This window comes from Anomaloglossus baeobatrachus, chromosome 3, assembly GCF_048569485.1.
Source record: "Anomaloglossus baeobatrachus isolate aAnoBae1 chromosome 3, aAnoBae1.hap1, whole genome shotgun sequence".
In the NCBI taxonomy this organism is placed as follows: Eukaryota; Metazoa; Chordata; class Amphibia; order Anura; family Aromobatidae; genus Anomaloglossus; species Anomaloglossus baeobatrachus.
In genome coordinates, this window is record NC_134355.1 from 18,930,183 (window position 1) to 18,946,678 (window position 16,496).

The 16,496-nt window shown below is 49.9% G+C and overlaps 1 protein-coding gene across 4 annotated transcripts in view; it reads left to right on the forward strand.

The window, feature by feature from the left end:
• The window catches only part of PLB1 (phospholipase B1), a 170,954-nt gene that overhangs the window by 52,479 nt on the left and 101,979 nt on the right, over positions 1 to 16,496 (forward strand). For all 4 annotated transcript variants that reach the window (XM_075339033.1, XM_075339034.1, XM_075339035.1 and 1 more), the window contains exons 13-16: positions 4,180 to 4,263; positions 4,635 to 4,700; positions 10,832 to 10,912; positions 12,031 to 12,097. In XM_075339033.1, the coding sequence (XP_075195148.1) occupies positions 4,180 to 4,263; positions 4,635 to 4,700; positions 10,832 to 10,912; positions 12,031 to 12,097 (298 nt within the window). The remainder of the gene's footprint in view (positions 1 to 4,179; positions 4,264 to 4,634; positions 4,701 to 10,831; positions 10,913 to 12,030; positions 12,098 to 16,496) is intronic.

Here is a 16,496-nt window from a genome sequence, read left to right on the forward strand (position 1 = left end):
AGAGTTAGTGATAGGGGTAGGTTTAGGGATAGGGTTAGAGTTAGTGATAGGGGTAGGTTTTGGGATAAGGTTGGAGTTACTGATAGGGGTAGGTTTAGGGATAGGGCTATAGTTAGTGATAGGGGTAGGTTTAGGGATAGGGCTAGAGTTAGTGATAGGGGTAGGTTTAGGGATAGGGCTAGAGTTAGTGATAGGGTTAGGTTTAGGGAAAGGGATAGAATTAGTGATAGGGGTAGGTTTAGGGATAATGCTAGAGTTAGTGATAGGGGTAGGTTTAGGGATAGGGTTAGAGTTAGTGATAGGGGTAGGTTTTGGGATAAGGTTGGAGTTACTGATAGGGGTAGGTTTAGGGATAGGGCTATAGTTAGTGATAGGGGTAGGTTTAGGGATAGGGCTAGAGTTAGTGATAGGGGTAGGTTTAGGGATAGGGCTAGAGTTAGTGATAGGGTTAGGTTTAGGGAAAGGGATAGAATTAGTGATAGGGGTAGGTTTAGGGATAATGCTAGAGTTAGTGATAGGGGTAGGTTTAGGGATAGGGTTAGAGTTAGTGATAGGGGTAGGTTTTGGGATAAGGTTGGAGTTACTGATAGGGGTAGGTTTAGGGATAGGGCTATAGTTAGTGATAGGGGTAGGTTTAGGGATAGGGCTAGAGTTAGTGATAGGGGTAGGTTTAGGGATAGGGCTAGATATAGTGATAGGGCTAGAATTAGTGATAGGGGTAGAGTTAGTGATATGGGTAGATTTAGGGATAGGGCTAGAGTTAGTGATATGGGTAGATTTAGGGATAGGGCTAGAGTTAGTGATAGGGTTAGGTTTAGGGAAAGGGATAGAATTAGTGATAGGGGTAGGTTTAGGGATAATGCTAGAGTTAGTGATAGGGGTAGGTTTAGGGATAGGGTTAGAGTTAGTGATAGGGGTAGGTTTTGGGATAAGGTTGGAGTTACTGATAGGGGTAGGTTTAGGGATAGGGCTATAGTTAGTGATAGGGGTAGGTTTAGGGATAGGGCTAGAGTTAGTGATAGGGGTAGGTTTAGGGATAGGGCTAGAGTTAGTGATAGGGTTAGGTTTAGGGAAAGGGATAGAATTAGTGATAGGGGTAGGTTTAGGGATAATGCTAGAGTTAGTGATAGGGGTAGGTTTAGGGATAGGGTTAGAGTTAGTGATAGGGGTAGGTTTTGGGATAAGGTTGGAGTTACTGATAGGGGTAGGTTTAGGGATAGGGCTATAGTTAGTGATAGGGGTAGGTTTAGGGATAGGGCTAGAGTTAGTGATAGGGGTAGGTTTAGGGATAGGGCTAGATATAGTGATAGGGCTAGAATTAGTGATAGGGGTAGAGTTAGTGATATGGGTAGATTTAGGGATAGGGCTAGAGTTAGTGATATGGGTAGATTTAGGGATAGGGCTAGAGTTAGTGATAGGGTTAGGTTTAGGGAAAGGGATAGAATTAGTGATAGGGGTAGGTTTAGGGATAATGCTAGAGTTAGTGATAGGGGTAGGTTTAGGGATAGGGTTAGAGTTAGTGATAGGGGTAGGTTTTGGGATAAGGTTGGAGTTACTGATAGGGGTAGGTTTAGGGATAGGGCTATAGTTAGTGATAGGGGTAGGTTTAGGGATAGGGCTAGAGTTAGTGATAGGGGTAGGTTTAGGGATAGGGCTAGAGTTAGTGATAGGGGTAGGTTTAGGGATAAGGCTAGAGTTAGTGATAGGGGTAGGTTTAGGGATAACGCTAGCGTTAGTGATAGGGGTAGGTTTAGGGATAGGGTTAGAGTTAGTGATAGGGGTAGGTTTTGGGATAAGGTTGGAGTTACTGATAGGGGTAGGTTTAGGGATAGGGCTATAGTTAGTGATAGGGGTAGGTTTAGGGATAGGGCTAGAGTTAGTGATAGGGGTAGGTTTAGGGATAGGGCTAGATATAGTGATAGGGCTAGAATTAGTGATAGGGGTAGAGTTAGTGATATGGGTAGATTTAGGGATAGGGCTAGAGTTAGTGATATGGGTAGATTTAGGGATAGGGCTAGAGTTAGTGATAGGGTTAGGTTTAGGGAAAGGGATAGAATTAGTGATAGGGGTAGGTTTAGGGATAATGCTAGAGTTAGTGATAGGGGTAGGTTTAGGGATAGGGTTAGAGTTAGTGATAGGGGTAGGTTTTGGGATAAGGTTGGAGTTACTGATAGGGGTAGGTTTAGGGATAGGGCTATAGTTAGTGATAGGGGTAGGTTTAGGGATAGGGCTAGAGTTAGTGATAGGGGTAGGTTTAGGGATAGGGCTAGAGTTAGTGATAGGGGTAGGTTTAGGGATAAGGCTAGAGTTAGTGATAGGGGTAGGTTTAGGGATAACGCTAGCGTTAGTGATAGGGGTAGGTTTTGGGATAAGGTTAGAGTTAGTGATAGGGGTAGGTTTAGGGATAGGGCTAGAGTTAGTGATAGGGGTAGGTTTAGGGATAACGCTAGAGTTAGTGATAGGGGTAGGTTTAGGGATAGGGCTAGAGTTAGTGATAGGGGTAGGTTTAGGGATAGGGCTAGAGTTAGTGATAGGGGTAGGTTTAGGAATAACGCTAGAGTTAGTGATAGGGGTAGGTTTAGGGATAACGCTAGAGTTAGTGATAGGGGTAGGTTTTGGGATAAGGTTAGAGTTAGTGATAGGGGTAGGTTTAGGGATAGGGCTAGAGTTAGTGATAGGGGTAGGTTTAGGGATAGGGCTAGAGTTAGTGATAGGGGTAGGTTTAGGGATAGGGCTAGAGTTAGTGATAGGGGTAGGTTTTGGGATAAGGTTTGAGTTACTGATAGGGGTAGGTTTAGGGATAGGGCTAGAGTTAGTGATAGGGGTAGGTTTAGGGATAAGGCTAGAGTTAGTGATAGGGGTAGGTTTAGGGATAGGGCTAGAGTTAGTGATAGGGGTAGGTTTAGGGATAGGGCTAGAGTTAGTGATAGGGGTAGATTTAGGGATAGGGCTAGAGTTAGTGATATGGGTAGATTTAGGGATAGGGCTAGAGTTAGTGATAGAGGTAGGTTTATGGATAGGGCTAGAGTTAGTGATAGGGTTAGGTTTAGGGAAAGGGATAGAATTAGTGATAGGGGTAGGTTTAGGGATAATGCTAGAGTTAGTGATAGGGGTAGGTTTAGGGATAGGGTTAGAGTTAGTGATAGGGGTAGGTTTTGGGATAAGGTTGGAGTTACTGATAGGGGTAGGTTTAGGGATAGGGCTATAGTTAGTGATAGGGGTAGGTTTAGGGATAGGGCTAGAGTTAGTGATAGGGGTAGGTTTAGGGATAGGGCTATAGTTAGTGATAGGGGTAGGTTTAGGGATAGAGCTAGAGTTAGTGATAGGGGTAGGTTTAGGGATAAGGCTAGAGTTAGTGATAGGGGTAGGTTTAGGGATAACGCTAGAGTTAGTGATAGGGGTAGGTTTAGGGATAGGGCTATAGTTAGTGATAGGGGTAGGTTTAGGGATAGAGCTAGAGTTAGTGATAGGGGTAGGTTTAGGGATAAGGTTAGAGTTAGTGATAGGGGTAGGTTTAGGGATAGGGCTAGAGTTAGTGATAGGGGTAGGTTTAGGGATAACGCTAGAGTTAGTGATAGGGGTAGGTTTAGGGATAGGGCTAGAGTTAGTCATAGGGGTAGGTTTAGGGATAGGGCTAGAGTTAGCGATAGGGGTAGGTTTAGGGATAACGCTAGAGTTAGTGATAGGGGTAGGTTTTGGGATAAGGTTAGAGTTAGTGATAGGGGTAGGTTTAGGGATAGGGCTAGAGTTAGTGATAGGGGTAGGTTTAGGGATAGGGCTAGAGTTAGTGATAGGGGTAGGTTTTGGGATAAGGTTTGAGTTACTGATAGGGGTAGGTTTAGGGATAGGGCTAGAGTTAGTGATAGGGGTAGGTTTAGGGATAGGGCTAGAATTAGTGATTAAGATGGAAATTGACCCTCAGCTGACTTTTTTCAGTCCCATTTACTTTTCCATCCTTTTGTTAACCCAACTGTTTATGAGATGTGTCGCTGCCATCAATTTGTAATAAGTGAATGTTATGGAATTAAATGGAAATATGTCCAAAGTTTCTTTTCTGATCTGTCCTCTGTTCTGTTGTGAATATAATATGGCTATAGGAGATTTTCCAAATGATTGTTTGCATAATGGCAGGCTACGAACATGGTGGGGGTGTACTAATTTATGACCCTTCTTTTCTAGTCTGCTCTTGAAAACCTGATAAGCTCGGAGAGATACGACACGAGGGAAGATTTCACGGTGGCCTTACACCCCGTGCTCCCCATAGTGAGTACTGCACGTGATAATGTTCACAACGTTTACATAAAAAGTATACTTAACTGCAGCTTTTCTATTCTTGTTCCCTATGGCAACACTTCCTGTCAGCAATTTTTTATGAAGCAAATAACCATCCCCAACAATGTGCACATCCTGACTTGTTTGAATAGCAGTAATATATGTGTAGATTTGGATTTTGATGCATATGGTGATTTTAGCCGCTATCACACATTCAGCATAGTCAGGAAGTGTTGGCATGGGGACATGTAGGCATGTTAACCCTTGTAGCCCAAAACACCTGCAGGGAAGTAAAAAAATAATAATATGTGATAGAGGTAAGAAGGTGAATGTGTACTTATATAATATGGACAATTTTGCAGATTGATTTTGAGAGGAAAAACATTAATAACCTCGATGAGGTCTACGAAGTGCAGTGCGCAAAGGAGGTAAGTTCTGATAAGTAAGTGCACCCGCTAATTTCTAGGATCAGATATATGTGTAATGTGTATATATATACAACACAGTATATACAATTATATTTAGGCTAATTGCCTTATCACACTGCTTGTAATCAGCTCTCCATCCATTAACATCATTTTTAAATTATGCTTACAGTATATCAAAAGTGAGTACACCCCTCACATTTTTGTAATATCTTTTAATGTGACAGCGCTGCACATCTCACCCTGTGATACACTGTACAGTGTCAAGGCGCAGCTTGTATAACAGGGTAAATAACTCAACACAGCCATAAATGTCTAAACAAAAGTGAGTACACCCCTAAGTGAAAATGGACAAATTGTGCCCTTGGTGTGAATATTTTGTGTGGCCACTATTATTTCCAGCACAGCCTTAACTCTCGTGCACATAGTGGTCACTCGATCTTCACAAGAGCCATTGAATCCTTTTTATTCTCCATAACGACATCATAGAGCCCCACAGATGCTCCATAGGGTTTAGGTCTGGAGACGCTTGGCCGGTCCAGCACCTATACCCTCAGTTTCTGTAGCGAGGCAGTGGGGATCTTGGAGGAGTTTGGGGTTGTTATCATGTTGGAATATGAAGGGAGGGGATCCTGTTCTGCTTCAGGATGTCACAGGACATGTTGGCATTAACAGATCCCTCAATGATCTGCAGCCTCCACAGCCAGCAGCACTCATGCAGCCTCAAACCATGATCCTCCACCACCATGCCTGACTGTAGGAAGGACACACTTGTCTTGTCCGCCTCACCTGGAGCCACCACACACGCCTGACGCCATCAGAACTAAATAGGTTTATGTTGGTCTCATGAGAGCACAGGATGGTTCCAGTAATCCATGTCCTTAGGGGTACTTTGCACGCTGCGACATCGCAGGCCGATGCTGCGATGCCGAGCGCGATAGTCCCCCCCCCGTCGCAGCAGCGATATCCTTGTGATAGCTGCCGTAGCGAACATTAACATTATGGACTCACCTGTCCTGCGACCGTCGCTCTGGCCGGCGACCCGCCTCCTTGTTAAGGGGGCGGGTCGTGCGGCGTCACTGCGACGTCACACGGCAGGCGGCCAATCGGAGCGGAGATGAGTGGGATGTAAACATCCCGCCCACCTCCTTCCTTCCGCATATCCTACGGAAGCCGCAGTGAGGCAGGTAAGAAGATGTTCCTCGCTCCTGCGACTTCACACACAGCGATGTGTGCTGCCACAGGAGCGAGGAACAACATCGGACCGTCGCGTCAGCGTAATTATGGATTACACCGACGCTGCACCGATGATACGATTACGACGCTTTTGCGCTCGTTAATCGTATCATCAAGCCTTTACACACTACGATGTCGCATGCGATGCAGGAAGTACGTCATTTTCAATTTGACCCCACCGACATCGCACCTGCGATGTTGTAGTGTGCAAAGCCCGCCTTAGTCTGCTTATCTTCAGCAAACTGTTTTTGGCTTTCTTGTGCATCATCTTTAGAAGAGGCTTCCTTCTGGGATGACAGCCATGCAGAACAATGTGCTGTAATGTGCGGCGTATGGTCTGAGCACTGATAGGCGGGACCCCCCCACCCCTGTAACCTCTGCAGTGTGCAGCATGAAGCGACCAGCCAGGGAGGCCTCTGGCTGTGTAGTCGTGGCAGCACTGCATTCAAGGCACATCCCTGGCTTCATCACTTCTTTAATGTTGAGAGAGTGTGTGTCGGGATCTTCATCGGCCGATGCACAAAGAGTCTGCAGGCATAAGTCCAGATGCAATAAAAACGGCATTTATTCACAAAGATAAAACACTCCGGGCAGCAGATTCCGGCAATATTAGTGGAGCTGGGGACAACCTGCCCAAACGCACCCTCTGGTGGGGATATGCCCTAGATACTCTTCTTCTCCGGGCTCCCACCCTCCGGTCAAGCACACACTGGACCCACACCAGCGGAATAGACCCTGAGGTTGCGTCCACCTCCTGTTCTCCGGTGTCCCTTGATGGTACGCTCACACACACACTTGCCGCCGCAGATGCTCCCTGTCTGCTGTCCCGGATCCTCTCTCCCACACACCACCAGACTTAACCTAGATATCCGGCCGACTCCTCCTCCCCGGTGGCAACAGCCGTCCCACCCGGCCACTAGGGGGTGCCCTAACACAACACATGCAATAATAAAAAAAATCAACACTTTTAATAATCACAATGCCGGGTAACTATGCTAAACTAGTAGGGGGTAGGCCCACCCACTACATGCCTCCCCTCTTAAAATCCGAGCCTCCCGGCAAGGCTCTAAAACTTTAAACCTATTAACACATAAAAACCTTTTGGGTCAGTCCTCAACAGCGGCACCAGTTCAGCGGCACTCCCGGTCTTTAGGGGCGCTTAATGGCACAGCAGCGCTCCCGGTCTCTGGATAGCGCCCGGAGGCTCAACAGCGCTCCCGGTCTTAGATGGGCGCCCGGAGGCTTCAATAGCGCTCCCGGTCTTTGCTGAAGGTGCCCGGAGGCTTCAAGAGCGCTCCCGGTCTTTGCTGGAGGGCAACAGGCCCGTAAAACTTTTCAACAACAAGGGAACTTTCTGCCGGTCTAGAACAACACCGGTCTTTGAAGGTGCTGAAGTTAACAACTTACTCTGGGGGCCAGGCTCTCTTCCATTCCTCCGCTTGAGCCTGGATATAGGCCCCCAGAGATTGTCCCGGCTGGCGGCGGATTCGCCTGAAAGACACAGGGGCGAAAGGCGGCTCCGCCGACGCAGCTGCTGCAGCTCCTCTTGGGGGTGATGGTGTCTCTGCCCGAGATGGCGGTGGTGCGTCCAGCATGATGACCGGCTTGTTTGTAACATTTTGCGTTACCGCTACCACGGTTGGAACCTTCTCCGGGTCAGGGGCCGATGCAGTCGCTGTTTCCGGGACAGCAGCCATGACACGCCGGGGTTGAGAGGGCGCGGGCGGGAGCGATCTGGCATGGCTCCGGCGCCGCTCTTGCTGCTCCTCCCACTCAATCTCCTCTTGCCACTGCTCCGCTTCCCGGGTGGTTGGCATGCGAGAGACACATACAGCAAACAGGCCGCGGCTACCTGCGTCCGGCAGGAACTGGACTTTCTTGCCCGGCCACAAAGTATGGAGTCGCTTGGGCAGTCCTTCCACGTCGAGATGAACTCTATTATAAAAGTAATCATCCCCGGTCTCGACTTCTCGGATGAATCCATATCCGTCCTGCTGGTTGAACTTAACAACCACCCCGGTCACAAACTGCTGTGCCAGCTCCTCGCCACCAGAACCGGACAGCATTTCCCGGACGATGGTCTCGGCCAGGAGACGTTCCTGGACGGGGTCAGGCTTCGGGGTCGGGACTCTGGGGCGCGACTCCGCAGGCGGGGCGATGACTGGATCCCAGAAGAAGCCCAGGTGATCTTTCTCCAAGTGCTCAGCGTACTCCTCAGCCGACTCCGGCACAAATGGGGAAGCGGCGGCGTTAAGCTGCGGGGTCTCCCATGAGCAGACTGCAACCCCCGGACGGTTTGGCATGGGTGGGGTGGCATAGGTCGCCTTCACCTCTGTGATGGTGCTCCCGGTTTGAGCATCCCATGAGGTCTTCCAGGAAACTTTGTCCGGCCTGGTGGAACCTCCCGGTCCAATGGGAAGGTCCACCAACGCGGCCTCGTTAGCAGGGGCGAACCGGGGTCGGCCTCGACCGAGGCTGATTAGGGCCATAGTCGTCGCCAACTCCGCGGGTTGCCCAAAGGTCTCCATCTCGGTTTCTGACAGTATCGCTGGTAATGGCGGTGATGTCGACGCTGAGACTGGGAAGAGTGGAGGCGGGTCTTCGTTTCCCGCTCTTAAACGGACTCCACCCCCAGCCTCACGCATCATCTTGACTCCTCCGCTGAGGTACTTCTTTTTCTCCTTCAATGCTCTGGAGCTGGCGCCTCCCCTCTTTGGGCGGAGTACTCCGTACTTTCTCTTCGGCGCCGGCCAGCCCCAGGCTCTTCTTTTGGCGCCAATTTTTCGCGCCTTTTCTTCCTTACAGATAACGGCCTCCTTGCCGCCATCTTGTACCCGGTCCAACGCTACGGGTACTGTGCTTTCTTCCCACCAGGGGACTGGAAATCTTGCATCATGGTCCGGGTCCTGTGTTCCAGGCACGACCTGATCTCCAGCTTTTTGGGTTCCTGGCAGGGGAATCGGATCCTGCCGACTACGCCACATGAAGCGACCAGCCAGGGAGGCCTCTGGCTGTGTAGTCGTGGCAGCACTGCATTCAAGGCACATCCCTGGCTTCATCACTTCTTTAATGTTGAGAGAGTGTGTGTCGGGATCTTCATCGGCCGATGCACAAAGAGTCCGCAGGCATAAGTCCAGATGCAATAAAAACGGCATTTATTCACAAAGATAAAACACTCCGGGCAGCAGATTCCGGCAATATTAGTGGAGCTGGGGACAACCTGCCCAAACGCACCCTCTGGTGGGGATATGCCCTAGATACTCTTCTTCTCCGGGCTCCCACCCTCCGGTCAAGCACACACTGGACCCACACCAGCGGAATAGACCCTGAGGTTGCGTCCACCTCCTGTTCTCCGGTGTCCCTTGATGGTACGCTCACACACACACTTGCCGCCGCAGATGCTCCCTGTCTGCTGTCCCGGATCCTCTCTCCCACACACCACCAGACTTAACCTAGATATCCGGCCGACTCCTCCTCCCCGGTGGCAACAGCCGTCCCACCCGGCCACTAGGGGGTGCCCTAACACAACACATGCAATAATAAAAAAAATCAACACTTTTAATAATCACAATGCCGGGTAACTATGCTAAACTAGTAGGGGATAGGCCCACCCACTACACAGCATATGGTCTGAGCACTGACAGGCGGACCCTCCCACCCCTGTAACCTCTGCAGTGTGCAGCGTATGGTCTGAGCACTGACAGGCGGACCCTCCCACCCCTGTAACCTCTGCAGTGTGCGGTGTATGGTTTGAGCACTGACAGGCGGACCCCCCACCCCTGTATCCTGTAAAGTGTGTGATGTATGGTCTGAGCACTGACACAAGGACCCCCCCACCCCTGTAACCTCTGCAGTGTGCAGTGTATGGTCTGAGCCCTGACAGATGGACCCCCAACCTCTGTAACTTCTGTAGCAATGCTGGCAGCACTCATATGTCTATTCTGGATATGACACTGAGCTCATGCACTCAACTTCTGTGGTCGGCCATGGTGAGGCCTGTTCTTAGTGGATCCTGTCTGGTTATACCGCTGTATGGTCTTGGCCATGGTGCTGCAGCTCAGTGTCAGGGTGCTGGCAATCTTCTTATAACCTTGGACATCTTTATGTAGAGCAATGATTCTTTTTTTCAGATCCTCAGAGATTTCATTGCCATGCGGAGCCATTTTGACCTTCCAGTTGAGGAGTATGTGAACGATAACACCGAATGTAACACCCCTGCCCCCCATTCACACCTGTGACCTTGTAAAACTAATGAGTCACATGACAACGGGGAGGGAAAATGGCTAATTGAGCACAATTTGGCCATTTTCACTTAGGGGTGTACTCACTTTTGTTGCCAGTGGTTTCGACATTAATGGCTGTGTTGAGTTATTTACACTGTTATACAAGCTGCACACTGACACTGCACATTGTATCACAGGGTCAGATCCTCAGTACTGTCCCATGAAAAGATATTAAAAGATATTTACAAAAATAAGAGGGGTGTACTCATTTTAAGGATCTACGGTATATGCAGCAGCCAATCTGAACAAGCAGAGCTGCAGTGTAAAGCATGAGGGAAGCAGAAGAAGGAAACAAGAGCAGCTTTTGCTTCTTAAATAATTGTTGAAGTTGATTGTAGCTGTGACTTGAAAACAGAGACTGAAGATCCATATTATGTGACACTATGAGGCCCCTACAGACACTGGGGTCCGCGGTGCAGTTACTACTCTACAGTCCCAATAGCTAATACTGCTGGTCACAGTGCCCAATTATATGCACAATATATTAAAGGGATCGTTGATATTGGATAAGCATGTCCATGCACCCTATCAGAGTCTATGGAGGTAATCGAGGGGGTTTCAGACAGTGATGAGCGCCCCCTTGTGTTAACGTCTTGTGCTGTGTCTTATACCCAGGACTCGGTCTTCTTGAGCACACATAAGAACAGTCCGTACCTGTGGCTGCGGGACATGATGCAGGATGAGAGTCGAGCACAGGTAAGATGGCGTATGTCATATGTTTATAGTGTAGTATAGACTGGTATATGGCAAAGTGGCGCTCCATCCTGTAGACACATTCCTGTATATACACCTATATACACTATTACTGGCTTTATGAAGTTTTTTTGGTGGAAAAAGAGTAGCCAATTTTGTTGCAACACTATTTTCATAAAATAAACACTTGAAAAGTGGATAAAAAATGTTGGTAAGGTTATATCTGGGGCTTGGACACCATGGCTCTGATGGATTGATCAAAAATTGATTGTAGTAGGTGCAATTCCCATTCACTTCAAAGATACATCTTTCTAAGTTTAGCGCATCCTGCCCCAGTGCAAATAACTTCTAGGCCATCGTATGAATCAGCCTTAGGAAATCTTATCCCCTGTGATTGGTTCTATAAGCAGACCGCATCGATTGGTATTTAAAGGGGGATCTCCTCTTGTTACAAATATTACATGTTTTCCACTGGGTGTAAACACCGCTGTTCTCCTGAATTCGGCTATGTATTTCTTTTTTTCCTGCTCCTTTCCATTCCTAAGATATGGCCTCCTTTTCCCTGCAAGTAAATTTAGCCTTGCTACTCAGGGGGGCGTGGTCTTGCCTCTTTTCTGTGGGTGTGGTCTTAAAAACTATGACTACTTGGCTAACAAGACTAGATTTATATACGGGTAAGAGGAGTCCATATCTCAGGAATGGAGAGGCGCAGAAACAAAAGAAAAACAGCGCCGGATTCAGGAGAACAGCGGCATTTACACCAGGGAGGAAAAAAAATATTAATAACAAGTGATCAGTTCTCTTAAAGGGGTTGTCCTAGCTCTAAAATATCTCATCAGAATGATGCCCATGGTTCATTTAATGTCTGTGAGACTACGAGAGATAGTCAAGAGCTGCTCTCCATTATCCCCACCAGTTCCACAGAGTGGGACCGCTTTCCATTTTAACATGGTACTTCAGAGCCCCATTCTCGGGACCGGTGGTGGTCTCAGCGGTCAGATGCCCACTGATCAGCAAGTTATCACCTGTCCTGTGAGCAATTATCTGATACATCTTTAATAATGATATGGCTTTAAATAAAAATGTCTGCCATGGAGTGAGTATATGTCCTTTTCTTACAGCCGCGAGTACAGGGCACCAATTTCACCTGTACAAATCTGGCCCCTTCACCCACAATCCCCACCTCAGGTAAGAGCCGGGCTACAAAAAGTATATAAAACATATCTAGTGTATACGAATACAAATGAGGACGTCACCATCTGGTGAATGGGCGGAGCCGTGACTACTGATCACCATAAATAAATAATAAACTCCATCACATTTTAAGGAGCGTCACAAGCAGTGTAATATTCTAACATAATGTGAGAGAGGCTTTATTCAGTTTTTTACTGACTATTTTTAGGAAATTTTACACAGGAATCCATGGGTCTGTTTAACAAAATAGTGCAAGGCTCAGACGGACATTGTTGCCCATAGCAACCAATCAGAACTCAGCTTTCATTTTTCATACTGCTCTAGTACATTGATAGCTGCGCTGTGATTTGTTGCCATGGGAAACAAGATCAAAAGGCTTCGCAAGCAACTAAGGCCCATAGCAACTAATCTGAGCGCAGCTTGTAAAAATGGATGGTCGGATGTTTTTTTTCATCTCTGGAGTGAGAAGAGACCCAGAACGGATCACAAAATCCCAGATTCTGAAGTGAGAAGAGACCCCAGACCGTATCCCAAAATAAATACACACCCCAGACTCTGGAGTGAGAAGAGACCCCAGACCGTATCCCAAAATAAATACATACCCCAGACTCTGGAGTGAGAAGAGACCCCAGACCGTATCCCAAATAAATACAGACCCCCAGACTCTGCAGTGAGAAGAGACCCCAGACTATATATCAAAATAAATACAGACCCCAGACTCTGCAGTGAGAAGAGACCCCAGACCGTATCCCAAAATAAATTCACACCCCAGACTCTGGAGTGAGAAGAGACCCCAGACCGTATCCCAAAATAAATACACACCCCAGACTCTGGAGTGAGAAGAGACCCCAGACCGTATCCCAAAATAAATACAGACCCCCAGACTCTGCAGTGAGAACAGACTCCAGACTATATCTCAAAATAAATACAGACCCCAGACTCTGGAGTGAGAAGAGACCCCAGACTATATCTCAAAATAAATACAGACCCCCAGACTCTGCAGTGAGAAGAGACCCCAGACTATATCTCAAAATAAATACAGACCCCAGACTCTGCAGTGAGAAGAGACCCCAGACTATATCTCAAAATAAATACAGACCCCCAGACACTGCAGTGAGAAGAGACCCCAGACCACATCCCAAAATAAATACAGACCCCCAGACTCTGGAGTGAGAAGAGACCCCAGATTATATCCCAAAATAAATACAGACCCCCAGAGTCTTCAGTGAGAAGAGACCTTAGACCGGCTCCCCTAAAAAATATAGACTCCCAGAATCTAGTATGACAATGTGACGCCCTGGCAAAACCAGGTAGTCACACAATAATCCCCCGCATAACACCTTCCCTCACCTAGGTCACATACAGCCGACCTGAAACCCTAGTCACCCTGTGAAGCCCCACAGGTGTTGTGTCGGTGCATTACCTTCAGGGACTCCACTCAGCTGGATCTGGTCACAGGTAGGAAATCTTCTTCTTGTCGTGACGCCACTCTCAGTATTGCGGCCAGTAGGGACCGCCACTGCAGGTTGAGGGTCGCCTGGGGCTGATGGTGTGTGCAGTTAGTTGGAATAGCCTCCTGAGAGTGAGGCAAGCCCCAGGGCCCGGTGTAGATGCGTAGTACTACAAGTCGCAGAATGACTCACACAGGCAGAATGTCTTTCAGGGTTTTTACTCACTTTTGATGGCAGGGTGAGTAACCCGGGCGTAGCTGGGATGAACCAGGCGGGAACCAGGTGTCCTTCAGGCTGACTTTATGAGGGTGACTACCAACTCGCCTTCCTTAGCCCTTGGTGGTTTGGGGTGACTCCGACTTTGAGTCCCTATGGGGGTCACCCAGGGAAGATGCTGCAGCCTCTCTCCCCTTCGTTCGCCGTGTGCTTGTCGCCTGGGCCAGATCACTCCAGCTTCTTGCCTCCTGTGAGCTATGGGCCCTAACTGTGGCTACGTGGCTGCGGCTTTTTTGTGGTGTTGTGGCGTGGGCTTTGAGAGCCCCACACCGGCAGGTTTAGCAAAAGAAAGCTGAATCTATCTCCGCTTCGGGATCTGCCGCCCGTTTGGGCCTGGTTCTCTCTAGCAGTCTCCTTACTTCCCACTCCGTGCTCTCTCTTTAGCTGAAGATGGATTTCGGGTAGCACTCCTAGTTGACCGTTCTCCCCCGTCAGTAGCCACTGCGCGGGCGCTGTTAGACAGCAACAGCCCCACAGGTCTGCTCCTCACTGAGCCCTCTGGAGTTCTCCTTCTAACTGACTCACTGCTCCTCCTCTCCTGTTCTTGCCTACGCCACCTAGCAACCAGACTCTCTTACCACACCCCTTGAGAGGAGATGGAGGCTTTTGGCCCCCTCCACTATTCCAGTGAAGGTCAAGGCTTTTCCCCCTCCTGGGATCCCCAGGGGTCCTCTCATGGGTACATGTGTGAGACCTGATCACTATGCGCCTGTGTTCCACACCCCTGTCAGCCTTCTGGATTACCTGTATTGTACTGTCCCCAGCATGGGTGCAGTACTCAGTGGTGCCTGACCAGGTCAGGGGCGCCACAACCCCCCTCAGGGCAAGACAGGCACACCAGTGGGCGGGACCATGCGGTTAGGGAACGCCCACCTAGGGGTCTAGACAGCCCGGGGCGGGAAAAACAGTGAGTCTAGAGCAGATCAAGTCTGTAGTTCAAATTGAGAGGAGTGTGGGCTGGAGCTAGGTGTAGCTCCAGCAGAGGAGAAGTTCAAGTTGAACGGTGCCAGGGTCGGAGCCCTGGTACCTTGGCTAGGTGGCAGACGGTGGTCTCCATCAGCAGGAGACAGGAAGACGGCTCGGCAGATCCGAGGAGGACCGGAGCAGGGTTGGAGCCCACCAGTACCGACACCGGAGAGCCGACCGGAAACCGTGCACAGAGGGGGTACTCGGACCCTGAAGCCAGGACCGGAACCAACGGCCTAGCTAATCAACCGATTAAGGGCAGGATTATAGGTCCTGTCGCAACCAAAGTCCCAAAAGCAGACAACCACCCACAGATAGGGATAAGGCAACCGCCAGGGCCCATAGATCCCACGGGTCAGCGTCAGCGGGCACGGCTCCTCAGGCACAAAGAAAGCCGGAAGCGGACTCCCGTGTTCCACACCGGGAAGTCCAAACACACAACCACAACCAGTGCAGCCGAAGAGACGGCAACCACCAGCCCGGGTGGGGGACCAGAGTACAACCGGCTGTGGCGGCCGGCTACCAGCACCTTGGTTTACCAAAAGACCCGTGTGATTCATTTACTTGTGAGTAGCCAAACATCCCCTCGTACGTCCGAGCGCGCAGGCCCCTGCCATCGCCATCCCCTGTACAGAGCCTCTGGGCCCCGGGGCAACCAACCCTACCCATGGAGGGGTTAACATCCGGCTGCCATTACATCTCCCCGGGTATCCCACAACAGCAGCGGTGGTGACCCACTTCACCACACACCGTGAGTGCCGTCACAAACCGAATACGGTCAAGGCCGTACAACTACCTCCCCCTTTTCATTCGGCGTGTCAGCGTGACCCCCTGGTCCGGAGGATCCCTCGAGCCACGCAGCGGGTCCAGATCCGAGCAGCACCGGCTGCTGGCACGGGGGCGGCACAACAACAGACCCCAGACTGGACCCCAAAATAAGTATAGATCCCTGTCTCTAGAGTGAGTACAGACCCCAGACCATGACCCCAAAATATATATGTCGCGGGCGGGGAGGGGACGCTGCGCTCACCCACTGCTCGGGTCCGGCTGCTGCTGCTGCTCGGTGGTGTCTCGAGCGGTGGGCCGGATCCCGGGGACTCGAGCGGCGCTCCTCGCCCGTGAGTGAAAGGGGGGGTGGTTTGGTTTAGGGATATTGTCCGTGACGCCACCCACGGTTGTGGTGATGTTGTGACACCACCGCTGCTCTGGACGGGGATCCCAGGAGCGATGACAGGGAGCAGCTTGGATGTTGTTTCTCCCCTTCGTGGGTAGGGGGGTTGGTTGTCCCGGGGCCCGGTGAGGGTTAGGGATGACAGGCGGGTTACGGGGCCTGGTGAGGTGCAGGGTCGCGGGGGCAGCGCTGTGCCGCACGGCACGGTGATACTCATTCAGCCAGTAATTTACACGGAGTCTCTGGTCAAACAAACGACTGGATGGATGGGTCCCACAGACGGCTGCGGTAGCTCTCCCGGTAGGTTGGTGGTGACTGCCTTTCCCTGCACCTGTGTTGTGTTTACGGTTCCAATGGGTTCCCACCGGTAACCTGCTCCCCAGCTTGGATGGATGCTGAGGGAGCCCCTTTTGCCCGCAGGCTCTGGCCCTGGGAACTGTAGCCTTGGCGGTGACTGTGTTTCCCTTCACGTAGTGAGCTGTTGCCTTCAATCGGGTCTTGACTGCTGGGAAACCCCGGAGGTTCCCTT